The sequence below is a fragment of the Neolamprologus multifasciatus genome, chromosome 4, assembly GCF_963576455.1.
Source record: "Neolamprologus multifasciatus chromosome 4, fNeoMul1.2, whole genome shotgun sequence".
Taxonomy (NCBI): domain Eukaryota; kingdom Metazoa; phylum Chordata; class Actinopteri; order Cichliformes; family Cichlidae; genus Neolamprologus; species Neolamprologus multifasciatus.
Window position 1 is genome coordinate 11139577 of NC_140442.1, and position 13243 is coordinate 11152819.

The 13243-nt window shown below is 37.6% G+C and overlaps 1 protein-coding gene across 1 annotated transcript in view; it reads left to right on the forward strand.

The window, feature by feature from the left end:
- LOC146519864 (hemicentin-1) overlaps positions 1 to 13243 on the forward strand; it is a 40013-nt gene that overhangs the window by 2685 nt on the left and 24085 nt on the right. Inside the window, exons 3-14 of the mRNA XM_085157562.1 lie at positions 39 to 359; positions 500 to 754; positions 872 to 1126; positions 1479 to 1838; positions 1977 to 2228; positions 2342 to 2596; positions 2949 to 3308; positions 3448 to 3699; positions 3813 to 4067; positions 4348 to 4404; positions 4545 to 4799; positions 4946 to 5020. Coding sequence (XP_085013688.1) covers positions 39 to 359; positions 500 to 754; positions 872 to 1126; positions 1479 to 1838; positions 1977 to 2228; positions 2342 to 2596; positions 2949 to 3308; positions 3448 to 3699; positions 3813 to 4067; positions 4348 to 4404; positions 4545 to 4799; positions 4946 to 5020 — 2952 coding nt within the window. The remainder of the gene's footprint in view (positions 1 to 38; positions 360 to 499; positions 755 to 871; positions 1127 to 1478; positions 1839 to 1976; positions 2229 to 2341; positions 2597 to 2948; positions 3309 to 3447; positions 3700 to 3812; positions 4068 to 4347; positions 4405 to 4544; positions 4800 to 4945; positions 5021 to 13243) is intronic.

The window sequence follows — 13243 nt, forward strand, 5'->3', positions numbered from 1 at the left end:
GACATAATTAACTAACTTTGCTTAATTTTGTTTGCCAGAGAATCCAGAAGTTTTTCATTCTGTACAGTTTGTGAATGTGATAGGAGAAGAAACACAGTACAGACTGCAGTGCGATGTAGTCAATGTTGCTCCTGTTCAGTACCTCACTGTTAGCTGGTACAAAAACAGTGAAAAAATCCAGACAGAATCTTTCAATGACACAACAACCAAAACTCCAGTAAACAAGTCCTCGATTCTGAGAGTCAACATCAGCAGAGAAGAAAATGTAGTTGAGTTCAGATGTGAAGCTCAGCTGCACTTTGGACCACACAGACCAAAACTTCCTGCCATTTCTCAAACACACAGCGTTTCAGCCCACTGTGAGTAAATATCCTGCTGTTTACACATGAACAGAAGTTTAAAATTGTTCTTTTATTAAAGATTAAACAACAGTTCTTTTTTGTTCAGCTTTCAATTGTGTAAATGCGAGAACTGATAAAAAAACTGTTTATCATTTCAGATGCTCCGGAGCTAAAGACACAAAATAGTACTGATGACACTTATGCACTTGAGGGCACTAATATCATCTTGAGCTGTGAAGCTGTTGGAAACCCTCTTCCTGTGTATAGCTGGATTTGTGATGGGAAAAACATGTTGGAGAACACAACCAGTCTCAATATCATTCGAGTAAATGGCAATAAAACCTGCACCTGCACAGCTACCAATTATCTGGGAAACATAACTAAGACGATCAATCTTCATGTTGAACCAAGAGGTATACATTCTTACTTCACATCTAAAATTGTGGATGATTTAGATGAAACTGCTGACTTATGTCTTATTTTTCACCAAATCATCTCTAACTCTGAATATATTTGCTTGTGAATGGCAGGTTGCCCCCTAACACTGACACCTTCTGAAACTGTTGTGAAATATGGAGATCCAGTGTCAATCAACTGCAGCACATCAGCCAGATATGTTGAAGGAATGGGCTGGGAGGCTCCTGTTGGAGGCACAGGATTTGAGCGCCCTCCTGTTGTCACTTGGAGGGTTGAAAAACTAGTAGAGTGGACTCCAAGTCCTTTTTGCTATGCTACTTTGGTTGATGGATCCCAGTGTGCTGTGAGTCCACTCATCACTGTTTACAGTAAGTACATGTGTACAACTTTGTTAGTGTATTATAAACAGCATGAACTGACAGTTTTTATATAATAAAGCAATGATTTCTCTTCCTGAAAGTGCCACTGTAAATGCTCAGATATGATGGTGGAGGCTGCATGGAAGTGATTCTAAGTTGTCCATAGGAGTGAAAGATTATCTCTTTCTATGTGATACCACTGTGACATATTGGTGACCAGCCCAGTGTGGACTCTAGCGCTTCCCTAATGACAGCTGCCCTTGGTTTATGCCCACAGAAGACTCTCAATTGAAAAGGAGAAGAAAATGGATGGAGGGATGAATGGATTTTTAAAATAGATTTTTCTTTGCTCTGTTCACAGAAACACCAAACATTGTGTCAATATATCCACTGAATCAAAGTCAAATGATGGAGGAACAAGTACACATAGTGCCTTACAATAAAGACACGAGAACACAGTACTGGTTACGGTGTGACATCCTAAATGTTGCTCCTGTTCAACACCTGACTGTGAGATGGTACAAAAATAATAAAACCATCCAGACAGAGTCTTTCAATGACACAACAACTAAAACACTGGTAAATGAGTCCTCGATTCTGAGAATCGACATCAGCAGAGAAGAAAAAGCCACTGAGTTCAGATGTGAAGCTGAGCTGGACTTTGGACCACATGGACTAAAACTTCCTGCCACTTCTCAAACACACAGAGTTTCAGCCCACTGTGAGTAAAAATGCTGAGGTTAACACACAAACAGAAGATTATTTAATTGTATTTTTAGACTAGATTAAACAAAAGTTCTATTCATTACAGCTTTCTATTATGTAAATGTGAAAATGATAAGAAAAACTGTCTCTTCAGATGCTCCTGAGATCAACACAAGTTGTACTGTTGACATCTCACCACTTGAGGGCACTAACATCACATTGAGCTGTGAGGCTGAGGGCAACCCTCCTCCTGTGTATAACTGGACTTGTGATGGGGAAAACATGTTGGAGAACACAAACAGCCTCAATATTACTCGAATCAATCGCAATAAAACCTGCACCTGCACAGCTACCAATTATCTGGGAAACGTAACCAAGACAATCCATCTTCATGTTGAACCAAGAGGTATACATTCTTGTTTACCTTACATCTAATCTTCTTCCATTATTTAGTGAACACTATTCACTTGGTTTACACTAAATCAATTTTGACTGAATGTATTTGCTTGTTAATGGCAGGTTGCCCCCTAACAGTGAACCCTTCTGAAACTGTTGTGAAATTTGGAGATCCAGTGTCAATCAACTGCAGCACATCAGCCAGATATATTGAAGGAATGGGCTGGGAGGCTCCTGTTGGAGGCACAGGATTTGAGCGTCCTCCTGTTGTCACTTGGAGGGTTGAAAAACTAGAAGAGTGGACTCCAAGTCCTTCCTGCTATGCTACTTTGGTTGATGGATCCCAGTGTGCTGTGAGTCCAGTCATCACTGTTTACAGTAAGTACATATGTACAACTTTGTTAGTGTATTATAAACAGCATGAACTGACAGTTTTTATATAATAAAGCAATGATTTCTCTTCCTGAAAGTGCCACTGTAAATGCTCAGATATGATGGTGGAGGCTGCATGGAAGTGATTCTAAGTTGTCCATAGGAGTGAAAGATTATCTCTTTCTATGTGATACCACTGTGACATATTGGTGACCAGCCCAGTGTGGACTCTAGCGCTTCCCTAATGACAGCTGCCCTTGGTTTATGCCCACAGAAGACTCTCAATTGAAAAGGAGAAGAAAATGGATGGAGGGATGAATGGATTTTTAAAATAGATTTTTCTTTGCTCTGTTCACAGAAACACCAAACATTGTGTCAATATATCCACTGAATCAAAGTCAAATGATGGAGGAACAAGTACACATAGTGCCTTACAATAAAGACACGAGAACACAGTACTGGTTACGGTGTGACATCCTAAATGTTGCTCCTGTTCAACACCTGACTGTGAGATGGTACAAAAATAATAAAACCATCCAGACAGAGTCTTTCAATGACACAACAACTAAAACACTGGTAAATGAGTCCTCTATTCTGAGAATCGACATCAGCAGAGAAGAAAAAGCCACTGAGTTCAGATGTGAAGCTGAGCTGGACTTTGGACCACATGGACTAAAACTTCCTGCCATTTCTCAAACACACAGAGTTTCAGCCCACTGTGAGTAAAAATGCTGAGGTTAACACACAAACAGAAGATTATTTAATTGTATTTTTTAGGCTAGATTAAACAAAAGTTCTATTCATTACAGCTTTCTATTATGTAAATGTGAAAATGATAAGAAAAACTGTCTCTTCAGATGCTCCTGAGATCAACACAAGTTGTACTGTTGACATCTCACCACTTGAGGGCACTAACATCACATTGAGCTGTGAAGCTGTTGGAAACCCTCCTCCTGTGTATAACTGGACTTGTGATGGGGAAAACATGTTGGAGAACACAAACAGCCTCAATATTACTCGAATCAATCGCAATAAAACCTGCACCTGCACAGCTACCAATTATCTGGGAAATGTAACCAAGACAATCCATCTTCATGTTGAACCAAGAGGTATATATTTTTGTTTACCTTACATCTAATCTTCTTCCATTATTTAGTGAACACTATTCACTTGGTTTACACTAAATCAATTTTGACTGAATGTATTTGCTTGTGAATGGCAGGTTGCCCACTAACACTGAACCCTTCTGAAACTGTGGTGAGATTTGGAGATCCAGTTTCAATCAACTGCAGCACATCAGCCACAGATGTCAAAGGAATGGGCTGGGAGGCTCCATTTGGAGGTACAGGATTTGAGCGTCCTCCTGTTGTCACTTGGAGGGTTGAAAAACTAGAAGAGTGGACTCCAAGTCCTTCCTGCTATGCTACTTTGGTTGATGGATCCCAGTGTGCTGTGAGTCCAGTCATCACTGTTTATAGTAAGTACATTTGAAACTGCGTTACGGTATCATGCAGTGCACGAACAGACAATTTAAAAAAATATATATTATTAAATGAATTATTAATTAGTAAGACAATAATTTAACTTTCAGCAAGAAGGTCCTGTTGTTCAATCCACCAACTGGTTGGGACTCTTCTGTGGGGAGTTTTCAATTTTTCTCTGTGTTTGTTTGGACCAACAGACTATGCAAAGACATCAGTTTTGAATGATTTCAGGTTTCTAAGTTGTCTATAAGAGTGAAATATTGTTTCTTTTAGGACCACATGGACCAAAATTTCCTGCCATTTCTCAAATACACAATGTTTCAGCCCACTGTGAGTAAAAGTGCTGCTGTTTACAAAGTATTTCTTGGATTTTTTCAAATTGTAACTCAGATTAAACAATGTCAAAACCAGTGTAGGTATGCACCATATAACAATTCAAGTCAATAACAGACCTGTGTTTGTTTCTTCAGATGCTCCTGAGCTAATCCTTGAAAGTAGCACTGAAGACATTTTTCCACATGGGGGTGCTGATATCACCTTGAGCTGTGAAGTTGAGGGAAACCCTCCTCCGGTCTTTAACTGGACTTGTGATGGGGAAAATATGCTGGAGAACACAAACAGTCTCAATATTACTCGAGTCGATCGCAATAAAACCTGCACCTGCACAGCTACCAATTATCTGGGAAACATATCTAAAACAATCAATGTTCATATCACACCAAGAGGTACACATCTTTTATTATTATTTAGTTATTATTTATTTCTTAAATTTATTTGATCTCTAATGTTGTGGGTGTTATTACAGGATATAGTTGGCTTATTTTTGATTTGATAACAAATCATGTCTAACTGAAGGTATTGTGAATGGCAGGTTGTCCTCTAACTCTGGCACCGTCTGAAATGGTTGTGAGATTTGGAGATCCAGTTTCAATCAAATGCAGCACATCAGCCACAGATGTTGCTGAAATGGCCTGGATGACTCCTGCTGGAGACAAAGAATTTAAACCTGGTTCTGATGTCACTTGGATGGTTAAAAACCTGAAATGGTGGACTCCAAGTCCTTTCTGCAGCATCACTCTAAATGACGATTTTCAGTGTTCTGTGAGCCCAGTCATCATTGTTTATAGTAAGTACATCTATCAAGACTGCATTATTGTACTAGAAATTAAAATGAAACAGGCTATGATGTAAAATATTTTTATTTATTTATTTTTGTATAACAAAGGAATAATTTCAGTTTGCTGAAACTGCCACTTTGAAGACGATGTTGTCGAGTAACCTGCTGTAGCTCTGATCCAAATGTTGTACTTTCATGTAGAACTGTGAAGAAGACTGTTAGTGGCAAGAAAAACCCAACCTTTTAATATCAATGCATTTATGCATTCATTCTTCTCATATTGATGCTAACAAGCCCATCTATTTGTCATATGTTCTAAATGTATTTTTTACTTTGCTTCATTTGCAGAAACCCCAGAGACCGTGTCAATCTCTGAAATGAATCATGGTCTGATGCTGAAGCACAAAGAGGACAAGAAGTACACCAAGACACAATACAAACTGCAGTGTGGCATCATCAATGTTGCTCCTGTTCAGTATCTCACTATTACTTGGTATAAAAACAATAAAATCATCCAGACAGAATCTTTCAGTGACACAACCAAAACACCAGTAAATGAGTCCTCTATTCTGAGAGTCGACATCAGCAAAGAAGAAAAAGTCGTTGTGTTCAGATGTGAGGCCAAGCTGGACTTTGGACTACATGGACCAAAACTTCCCGCTATTTCTCAAACACACAATGTTTCAGCCCACTGTGAGTAAAAATGCTGCTGTTTACCCAAAACATTTCATTTCTAAACTGAATTTAACAATGTGAAAATAAGGCATGCAATATGTAATTATTTAAATGAATAACAAACATCTTTTTGTCTCTTCAGATGCTCCAGAGGTAAACACAAAAGATAGTAATCATGACTATCTACTTGAAGGTTCTAATCTCACCTTGAGCTGTGAAGCTGAGGGAAACCCTCCTTCTGTCTATAACTGGACTTGTGATGGGGAGAATATGTTGGCGAACACAAACAGTCTCAATATAACTCGAGTAAATCGCACTAAAACCTGCACTTGCACAGCTGCCAATTATCTGGGAAGCGTAACCAAGACGATCAATGTTCATGTTGAACCAAGAGGTACACGTCTTTGTTTATTTCAAGCCTAATATTGCTGTGGGACATTTAGAGGACACTGCTGACTAAAGAGAAGTGTTAGCTGATGTTTAAATTGATCAATGTATTTTATGAAGTTTTGAGAAGTAAACTTTGGTTTTATTTATTTTTTTTATCTTACAGGTAAAACCAATAAAATCACTTTTGCAGTCATTTGGGCTTTGCCATTTGTAGCAGCCATCATCATCTTCATCTTCATTGTGTTCTACTGTCGCAATCAGTGGAAAAAACATGGACATTATAGTTTTGTTTCTGACAAAGATATCCCTTTGACACAAACTAATGGAAACAAATAAGATATCTGCTGCTTTCTGTAAATCGAAGCAAAAACTTAATTTTATGTGCTACCTAATTATTTTTCTTTCATTAAAAAAGAACTTCTACACCCATTTCATACCCTTGTATAAAAAAATTCCAAGTTTCACATTCCTGAAAATGTGGGCCCACCCACTTCAACAATGGATCCATGCTGATGGACTTTTAAAAAAAGTTTTATTTTCTATTACTTCTATTACTTTTCTATTAATTAAATAAATATAAAAAAAAATAAAATTATGTCATGTGTTTTCCTTTCTTAAAAAACAAGTAATCAAAAGATAAATAAAAAATAATAAGTTATCACAAGCAAAGTCTGACTACAGAGGCAGTTTCACATTGACTGTTAAATCTGAAATCGCATGTAAGGGTTCAGAGATTTCTCAGGCAGTGGAGAATTTGAGTTTAATAATTTTTTTGTTATAACAATGGTTTTTTTTGGGGTTTTTTGCAACAAATCTTACACTGTTGGAAATAAAAAAACATACATAGAGACAAGAGCCTGGCACCGCTTCCTTATCCTGGTCACCTGCTTTTCATACACTGCTATGGGATGTTATCCCATTCATCAAACAGCAAGCCACTTTAACAATGGGCCCATGTGATGGCTTTTTCTAGGTTTTATTTTCAATTTCAATTTTCAATTCAAAAATAAACATTTAAACAGGACAAAATATGTTTAACTTTCTGTAAAAAAGTAAAAGGCAGCATTCATTGAGTTATCATAAGCAAATTCTGACCCAACAGACATTCACTAATACTTGTGCCCTGGCCCTATGACACGTATACACATATTATGTATCTAGTTTTTGATTATTGATATTAATATTTTTTTTCCTTTTATTTGACTTCATAAAGTTGTTGTTGGCTTATGACATTTTACTTGCACTAAAGTGAACTAAAGTGGTCCTTACAAACAAGGTCTTGAGAAATCAGGTTCCATATTATCTTAATGACCTTGTAGTACCATATCATCCCATTAGAGCACTTTGCTCTTGCACTGCAGGCCTACTTGTTGTTCCCAGAGTATTTAAAAGTAGAATGGGAGACAGAGCCAGTTTTCAGGCCGCGGGTGGAACCAGCTTCCAGTTTGGATTCGGGAGACAGACACTATTTCTACTTTTAAGATTAGGCTTCAAACTTTCCTTTTTGCTAAAGCGTATAGTTAGAGCTGAATCAGGTGACCCTGAACTAACTGACTAAGCAACAACCAGAACTCCTGAAAAAAGAACAGAAATCAAAACCTAATAAAATCCTGTACAGGATCATAACAAACTCATACACCATTGAGGTACTTAAGTGGAGTTTCAACTTATGTAAATAGTCTAAACATGAAACATGAATCATGATTTGCATCTGCAAAGCGTGAAATGGACACGGTGGACTGGGATGTCATTACACATTTTGCTGTGATACTGGGTTGTGGTAGGACATGCCTAGAATGGCCAGGAGGCATCCTGATTTAATGCCTGAACCACTCCAACTGGCTCTTTCAATTTGGAGAAGAAGTAGCAGCTCTATTCTGAGCCCCTACCAAATGCCCAAATTCCTCGCAGTATCTCCAAGGGAGAGGCCAGCCCCCTTTTGGAGGATTTAATCTTTGCCACTTGGATCCATAGTCTCATTTTCTGAGTCACTACCTAGGACATGTAAGATTGTAAACTGACCAGTACATCTTTGCCTTCACACTCCACACAACAGAGTAGTACAAAATCAGCATCAACGCAGATACTGTACCAATCTGTTTGCTCTTGAGATCTTGAGACTCTTAAGCGTCTCCCAGTCACTTCAAACTTGGCTGCAAACTGTGCCAGTGCAATCTGCAGGTCATTGCTCAATAAAAGCCAACAACCCTAGCTTTTAAAATCAAATTATATCATATCTGCCACTGAAGTCAAGTTGGACAACAAGTTATGGATTATTGATAACATGGTAACTATACAGTTATAACAGCTGCAACTGAAACTTGATATGGTTGGGTCTATAAAGTTTTGGACAATCAAACATTTAAACTCAATTAAAATGTAACTGAAGTGCAGATTTTCAGCTTTATTAAAGGGGTTTAACCAAAATAATTGTGATTTTATGATAGGGAAATTGAAAATGTATCTGTGTAGTTTCTCAGTAATCCGGGTCATAGTCTTTAGAGCTAAAGAACATGATGATTGGACTTCCTTAAGTTTAACGAACTCCAGTCACCTTCTTTTTAAGATTCTAACACTACTGAAAAAGAGCAAGGAGTCCTTGAGGAGCTTTAGAATAAAGAGAGTGAGACGTTTACCGCCACCATCTGTGGTGTATGTGATTACACACATCTACACTCACGCTTAGTTGCAGAATGCTGAACTAACCTATCAAATCAACATTACAAGCGGGTTTTAGTAGTGTCATGATGTATATCTGCACAAAGCAAAATCACAGGATTGTTTTCCAGTATCTGTGTTGTAGATGGCATGGGGATTGATATGAGAATGCAAGGCAGGGCTTTTTGCTAGGCTAGTGAAAACAGCAACACAAACTCCTGGTGCCAAGCATTTTCCTCTTCTTAACACTAAATGTCTTGCCTGGAGCTACAAATTGCTAAACACAACCATACTCATATGCTCACGAATGCTGTGTATTGTGACTATAACAAATCATGAATTTGTTTTGGAGTTTTTTTAACACAAAAAAGAACTTTATATGCTGTACTATTACAAACTTTCTTAGAATTGAGGTGTTTACCTTTGCAGCCTTTTACAAAATAGTGAATGACCCCTGTGTCACAGATTGGTGAACTTGTGTGTCAGTGAAGCTTGTTGTACAACATGGTTTGAGTGCTCTATTAGGGTAGAAAGCATGCACACTGAGGCATACTATCTTTTTGCTGTTTGCAGATAAAAAAGTATCAGCAAAATGTGCTAGCCTGTCACATAATTTCTTTCACTTTGATAGCTTGATAACTGTCATTTCCCTTAAATGATGTGGCCTCCTTTAATTTCCAACATATTATCTATTGTGATTTTCTTCCCGGTGAGTTCTGATGTGTTTTCAAACTGTTTCTTTAATCTTTTGAGCAGTGTATCTATTTCCTGCCAAATTTATTTAACTGCTCAGATAAGCAGCAGAGGCTGGTAGCATCAATGACTCCCTGGTTTCAATCCTATCTGTCTGAGAAAAACAGTTAGCAGCATTATCACTGAACAAAAGACTTTATGGTAAAACATGATGACTAACAACGTTTAACTTTCAGTTTTATTAATACTTGCCCTTTGAGCTTGCAGTTAGGAACAGGATATGAACAATAGAACACAAAAGTGTGGATAATTTCTGTGTTGCGCCACTTCCTCCAGTGTCTTCTTTTCTTTTTTTTCACCACTTCCTCAAATGTCTAAAGAGAAAGAGAGCACATGCTGTGGTTGTGAGAGCATGCCTGTCATGACAGACCATTAGGGCTGATCTCTTTGCATACGTATTTGCTTTTTCAGATCCCTATGCCCATCTTACCACCGTGGTTTTACACTCATATTTTCAATTGCTTATTTAAACAAAACTGAGAAGTTGTTTATGAGACCTTCCCTAGTGGTAAGGGAACTTTATGAAATGCCTGTCATGTTTTTATTTAATACTACTGAATTTCAAAATGCTATATGTTGACATATTATAAAACTGTATCTGCATGTTGCTTTTTGTACATCCTCCCTTGATGCATATTTTCCCTTCACTCAAGGGCATGGCAGGACTGACTGCGGAGTACCAGCTGATGCATGTGGCTCTGGTGTGGGCAGAGTCGAGCTCAGGGAGGGTGGAAAGTCATCTGGAGGAAACAAGATGGGTCGGAAATGGGAGCAGTATAGGTGACCTTTTGCCCTTTGAAAGCCAGGAATTAACACTTACAATAAATAACTAAATAAATAATAATAACTAATTAAAATAACTCTGTCATATACACTATAGACACTATTGAAGCCACTACCACGATGGCGTTCAATGGAGGATCCTACTCCCTCAAACAAGTTTCCATGATGATCAAACCAGCATAAAAAGGGTTATATTCTGAACATGTGCAAACAGAAAAAGATGATGTGGATCATTCTCACATAAGTGTAAAGAGAATGAAACTTTCTGTGTCTGTGTTTATTAAAAACATAAAAACTATGACATGTACATCGACTGTGAATAACTGGGTGATCACTAAAATGGATTAGGTTGACAAATCTGCCTTCTGTGGTGCATTTTTGTGGTAGAATTTGTATTTCTCTGTAATCTCACATAACTTCTTTCTTTGTAGAAATTAGGCACTTTGTGAAAGAACCGAGTGAAGAATGGCACAAAACATAGGAGGAGGGGCATCACTAAGCTACCGTTACTTCACAAAGCGCTTGCTCTGGATGTGGTTTTGCATTTCGGGTTTCACAGTGTTTCGTGTACACAAGAGCATTGAATTTCCTCTATGTTTTCTTTCTGCGTGTGATACTGCCAGCCTGTCAGGCGGACATCATATCTCCTGCATTGACCTGATATTCATCTAACCCGGGTCCTTAAGCTGGACATTGTCTGGACGATCCTGAAACACTGCTCACTTCCTTCCATCTCATTATTCCTCCTGCATGCTGTTCAAGCATGCTGTCTGTGAGGATGCTTAGCTTCTTTCTACTCATCTTTTCACTGTGTGGTGAGTAATAATGATGCTCTTTAAGTACAAAGGGATTTTCCTTAACTCTGAAAAGTTGATTATTTTATTGAGTTGAGAGGAGTAAAACCTTTTAGTTAACTTTGAGTTTCTTTTTTCCTAACTTTCGGTATCTTGACATGTTACCAGTGGTGGTAACTGCACAAAAAAGCAAACTAAAACTAGTAATTTCTATATGTGTTTTTTTTAAATATAAAATACTCCCATTTTAATGAGGTGATAATGGAAATCGAAGGATTATCAATGTAACCTCTGACTTTTAAAAGAATAAATGAAAAACCATTTTAAGTGGGAGAGTTGAGTCTTACTTGTGCTACAAACTTCCGTTTTCATCAAACAAAGAGCGTGGGCCATATTGAACTAAACAGTCTCATTAAAAATAAAGCTTTCTCAGGACTCTTTGCAGTCTTGTGAAAAACTAATTTTACTCCATCAGTAGCTTTTAAACAGCCTTTATCAGCAATGACTTGCAATAACCACTTTCTTTACAACGTTATCAGTTTCTAACATTGTTGTGGGGATCTTTTTTCTTTTTTGTGTAGTGTGGCGGTCAGAGGTCTTATCGACCACGCCACCTAGTGGAATTTCACCCTTAGGAAACCTAAAGAGTGTTTTCAAACAGCCTAAACAAAAGACTACACTGATTCAAAAATCCACTACTAAACCAGATTGTTTCCAGTATTAAAATACCTTTAATACATTTGTTAAAAAAATGTACACAACTCAAATAGTAAGTTAGATTCCATAGGTGAACCGTCACCTGTGCCGCTGATGGTCATAACAATTCATCCTAGTGCAAACACTCCAAAAAAGAATGTCCATATGACGCTCTCTGTGGCGATTGGAGCAAGTCACCAAATGAGTCGGTACAAATAACAGGTAAACACCAGCAAGACACATGGCATGAAATCACTCAAGTACTAGAAATAAAATAATGGCTTTAGCATCTAGTTTTATAATTTGCGGTTCACAGCACTAACGCGCCAAATGCCTCTCACCCCAGAATTAAAAGGACAATATATTTAACTGCCCTCTCTGCAATAGCTAGAAATAAATTAAATCGATCGCTCTGCTAACATAGCTGCAAAGAAGCCACTGCTTCTACTGCTTATTAAACCAATAAATCGGATAGGATAGAGAAGGACAAGCATACAGCCTAGTAATTGTTGTAGAGCCTGATCAAAATTGCCTGGGTTATCCCAAAAAATTATTATAAATACAAGAAATGTTGACTACAGCCTTGTACTCATCAACATTTTTCAATCATTCTGTTGTTTATTTGCTGGAGTGCTTGGGATATTTGTCCTGTTGCATGACCCAATTTGTATTTGGGTCATGCAACAGGGTCATTATCTTTAACATCTAACATGCTGACTGAGGCTTTGTAGAGTGTGACATGCAGCTCTTTGTTTTGTTGGATTTTATCTGAGCATTGTACAGTTTGACTTTGGGTCCAATTTGCTTGGACTTCCACTGCTGGAAAGATGATCAATTAATCATCCTCATGGATTTGATTAGCACCACATAACTACTATTTACCCTTACAAAACTTATGGATGCTGTAGTGGTGTACTTTTCAGAGGACTGTATTTAATTAGAATGTTTAGAAATGACAGTCAGCCAATCAAGATATGATTGAAGTTTTAATTCGAGAGGTTTAATAGTAATAGTAATTAGTTAATAGTAATAGTATTGCCAAAACTGCTTTTTTTTTTCACCTTATTGTAAACCCTGAGTATTTTTGCTTCGTCACGATATTTCTTGATTATAGTCTTCTATGGTCTTTCAGGCCTTTTGCTTTTGCTGAACTGGCCAGTTTTCATATCTCAGTGGGAAAAGGGCATCTCTCTTTGCACTGACATCTCTTTGGGCCTCAATCAATTATTCAAATAATTTGATCCTCTAAAAAAATAAAAAATAAAATAAATAAATACAGGGCAATATGTATGAAAAAAATTAA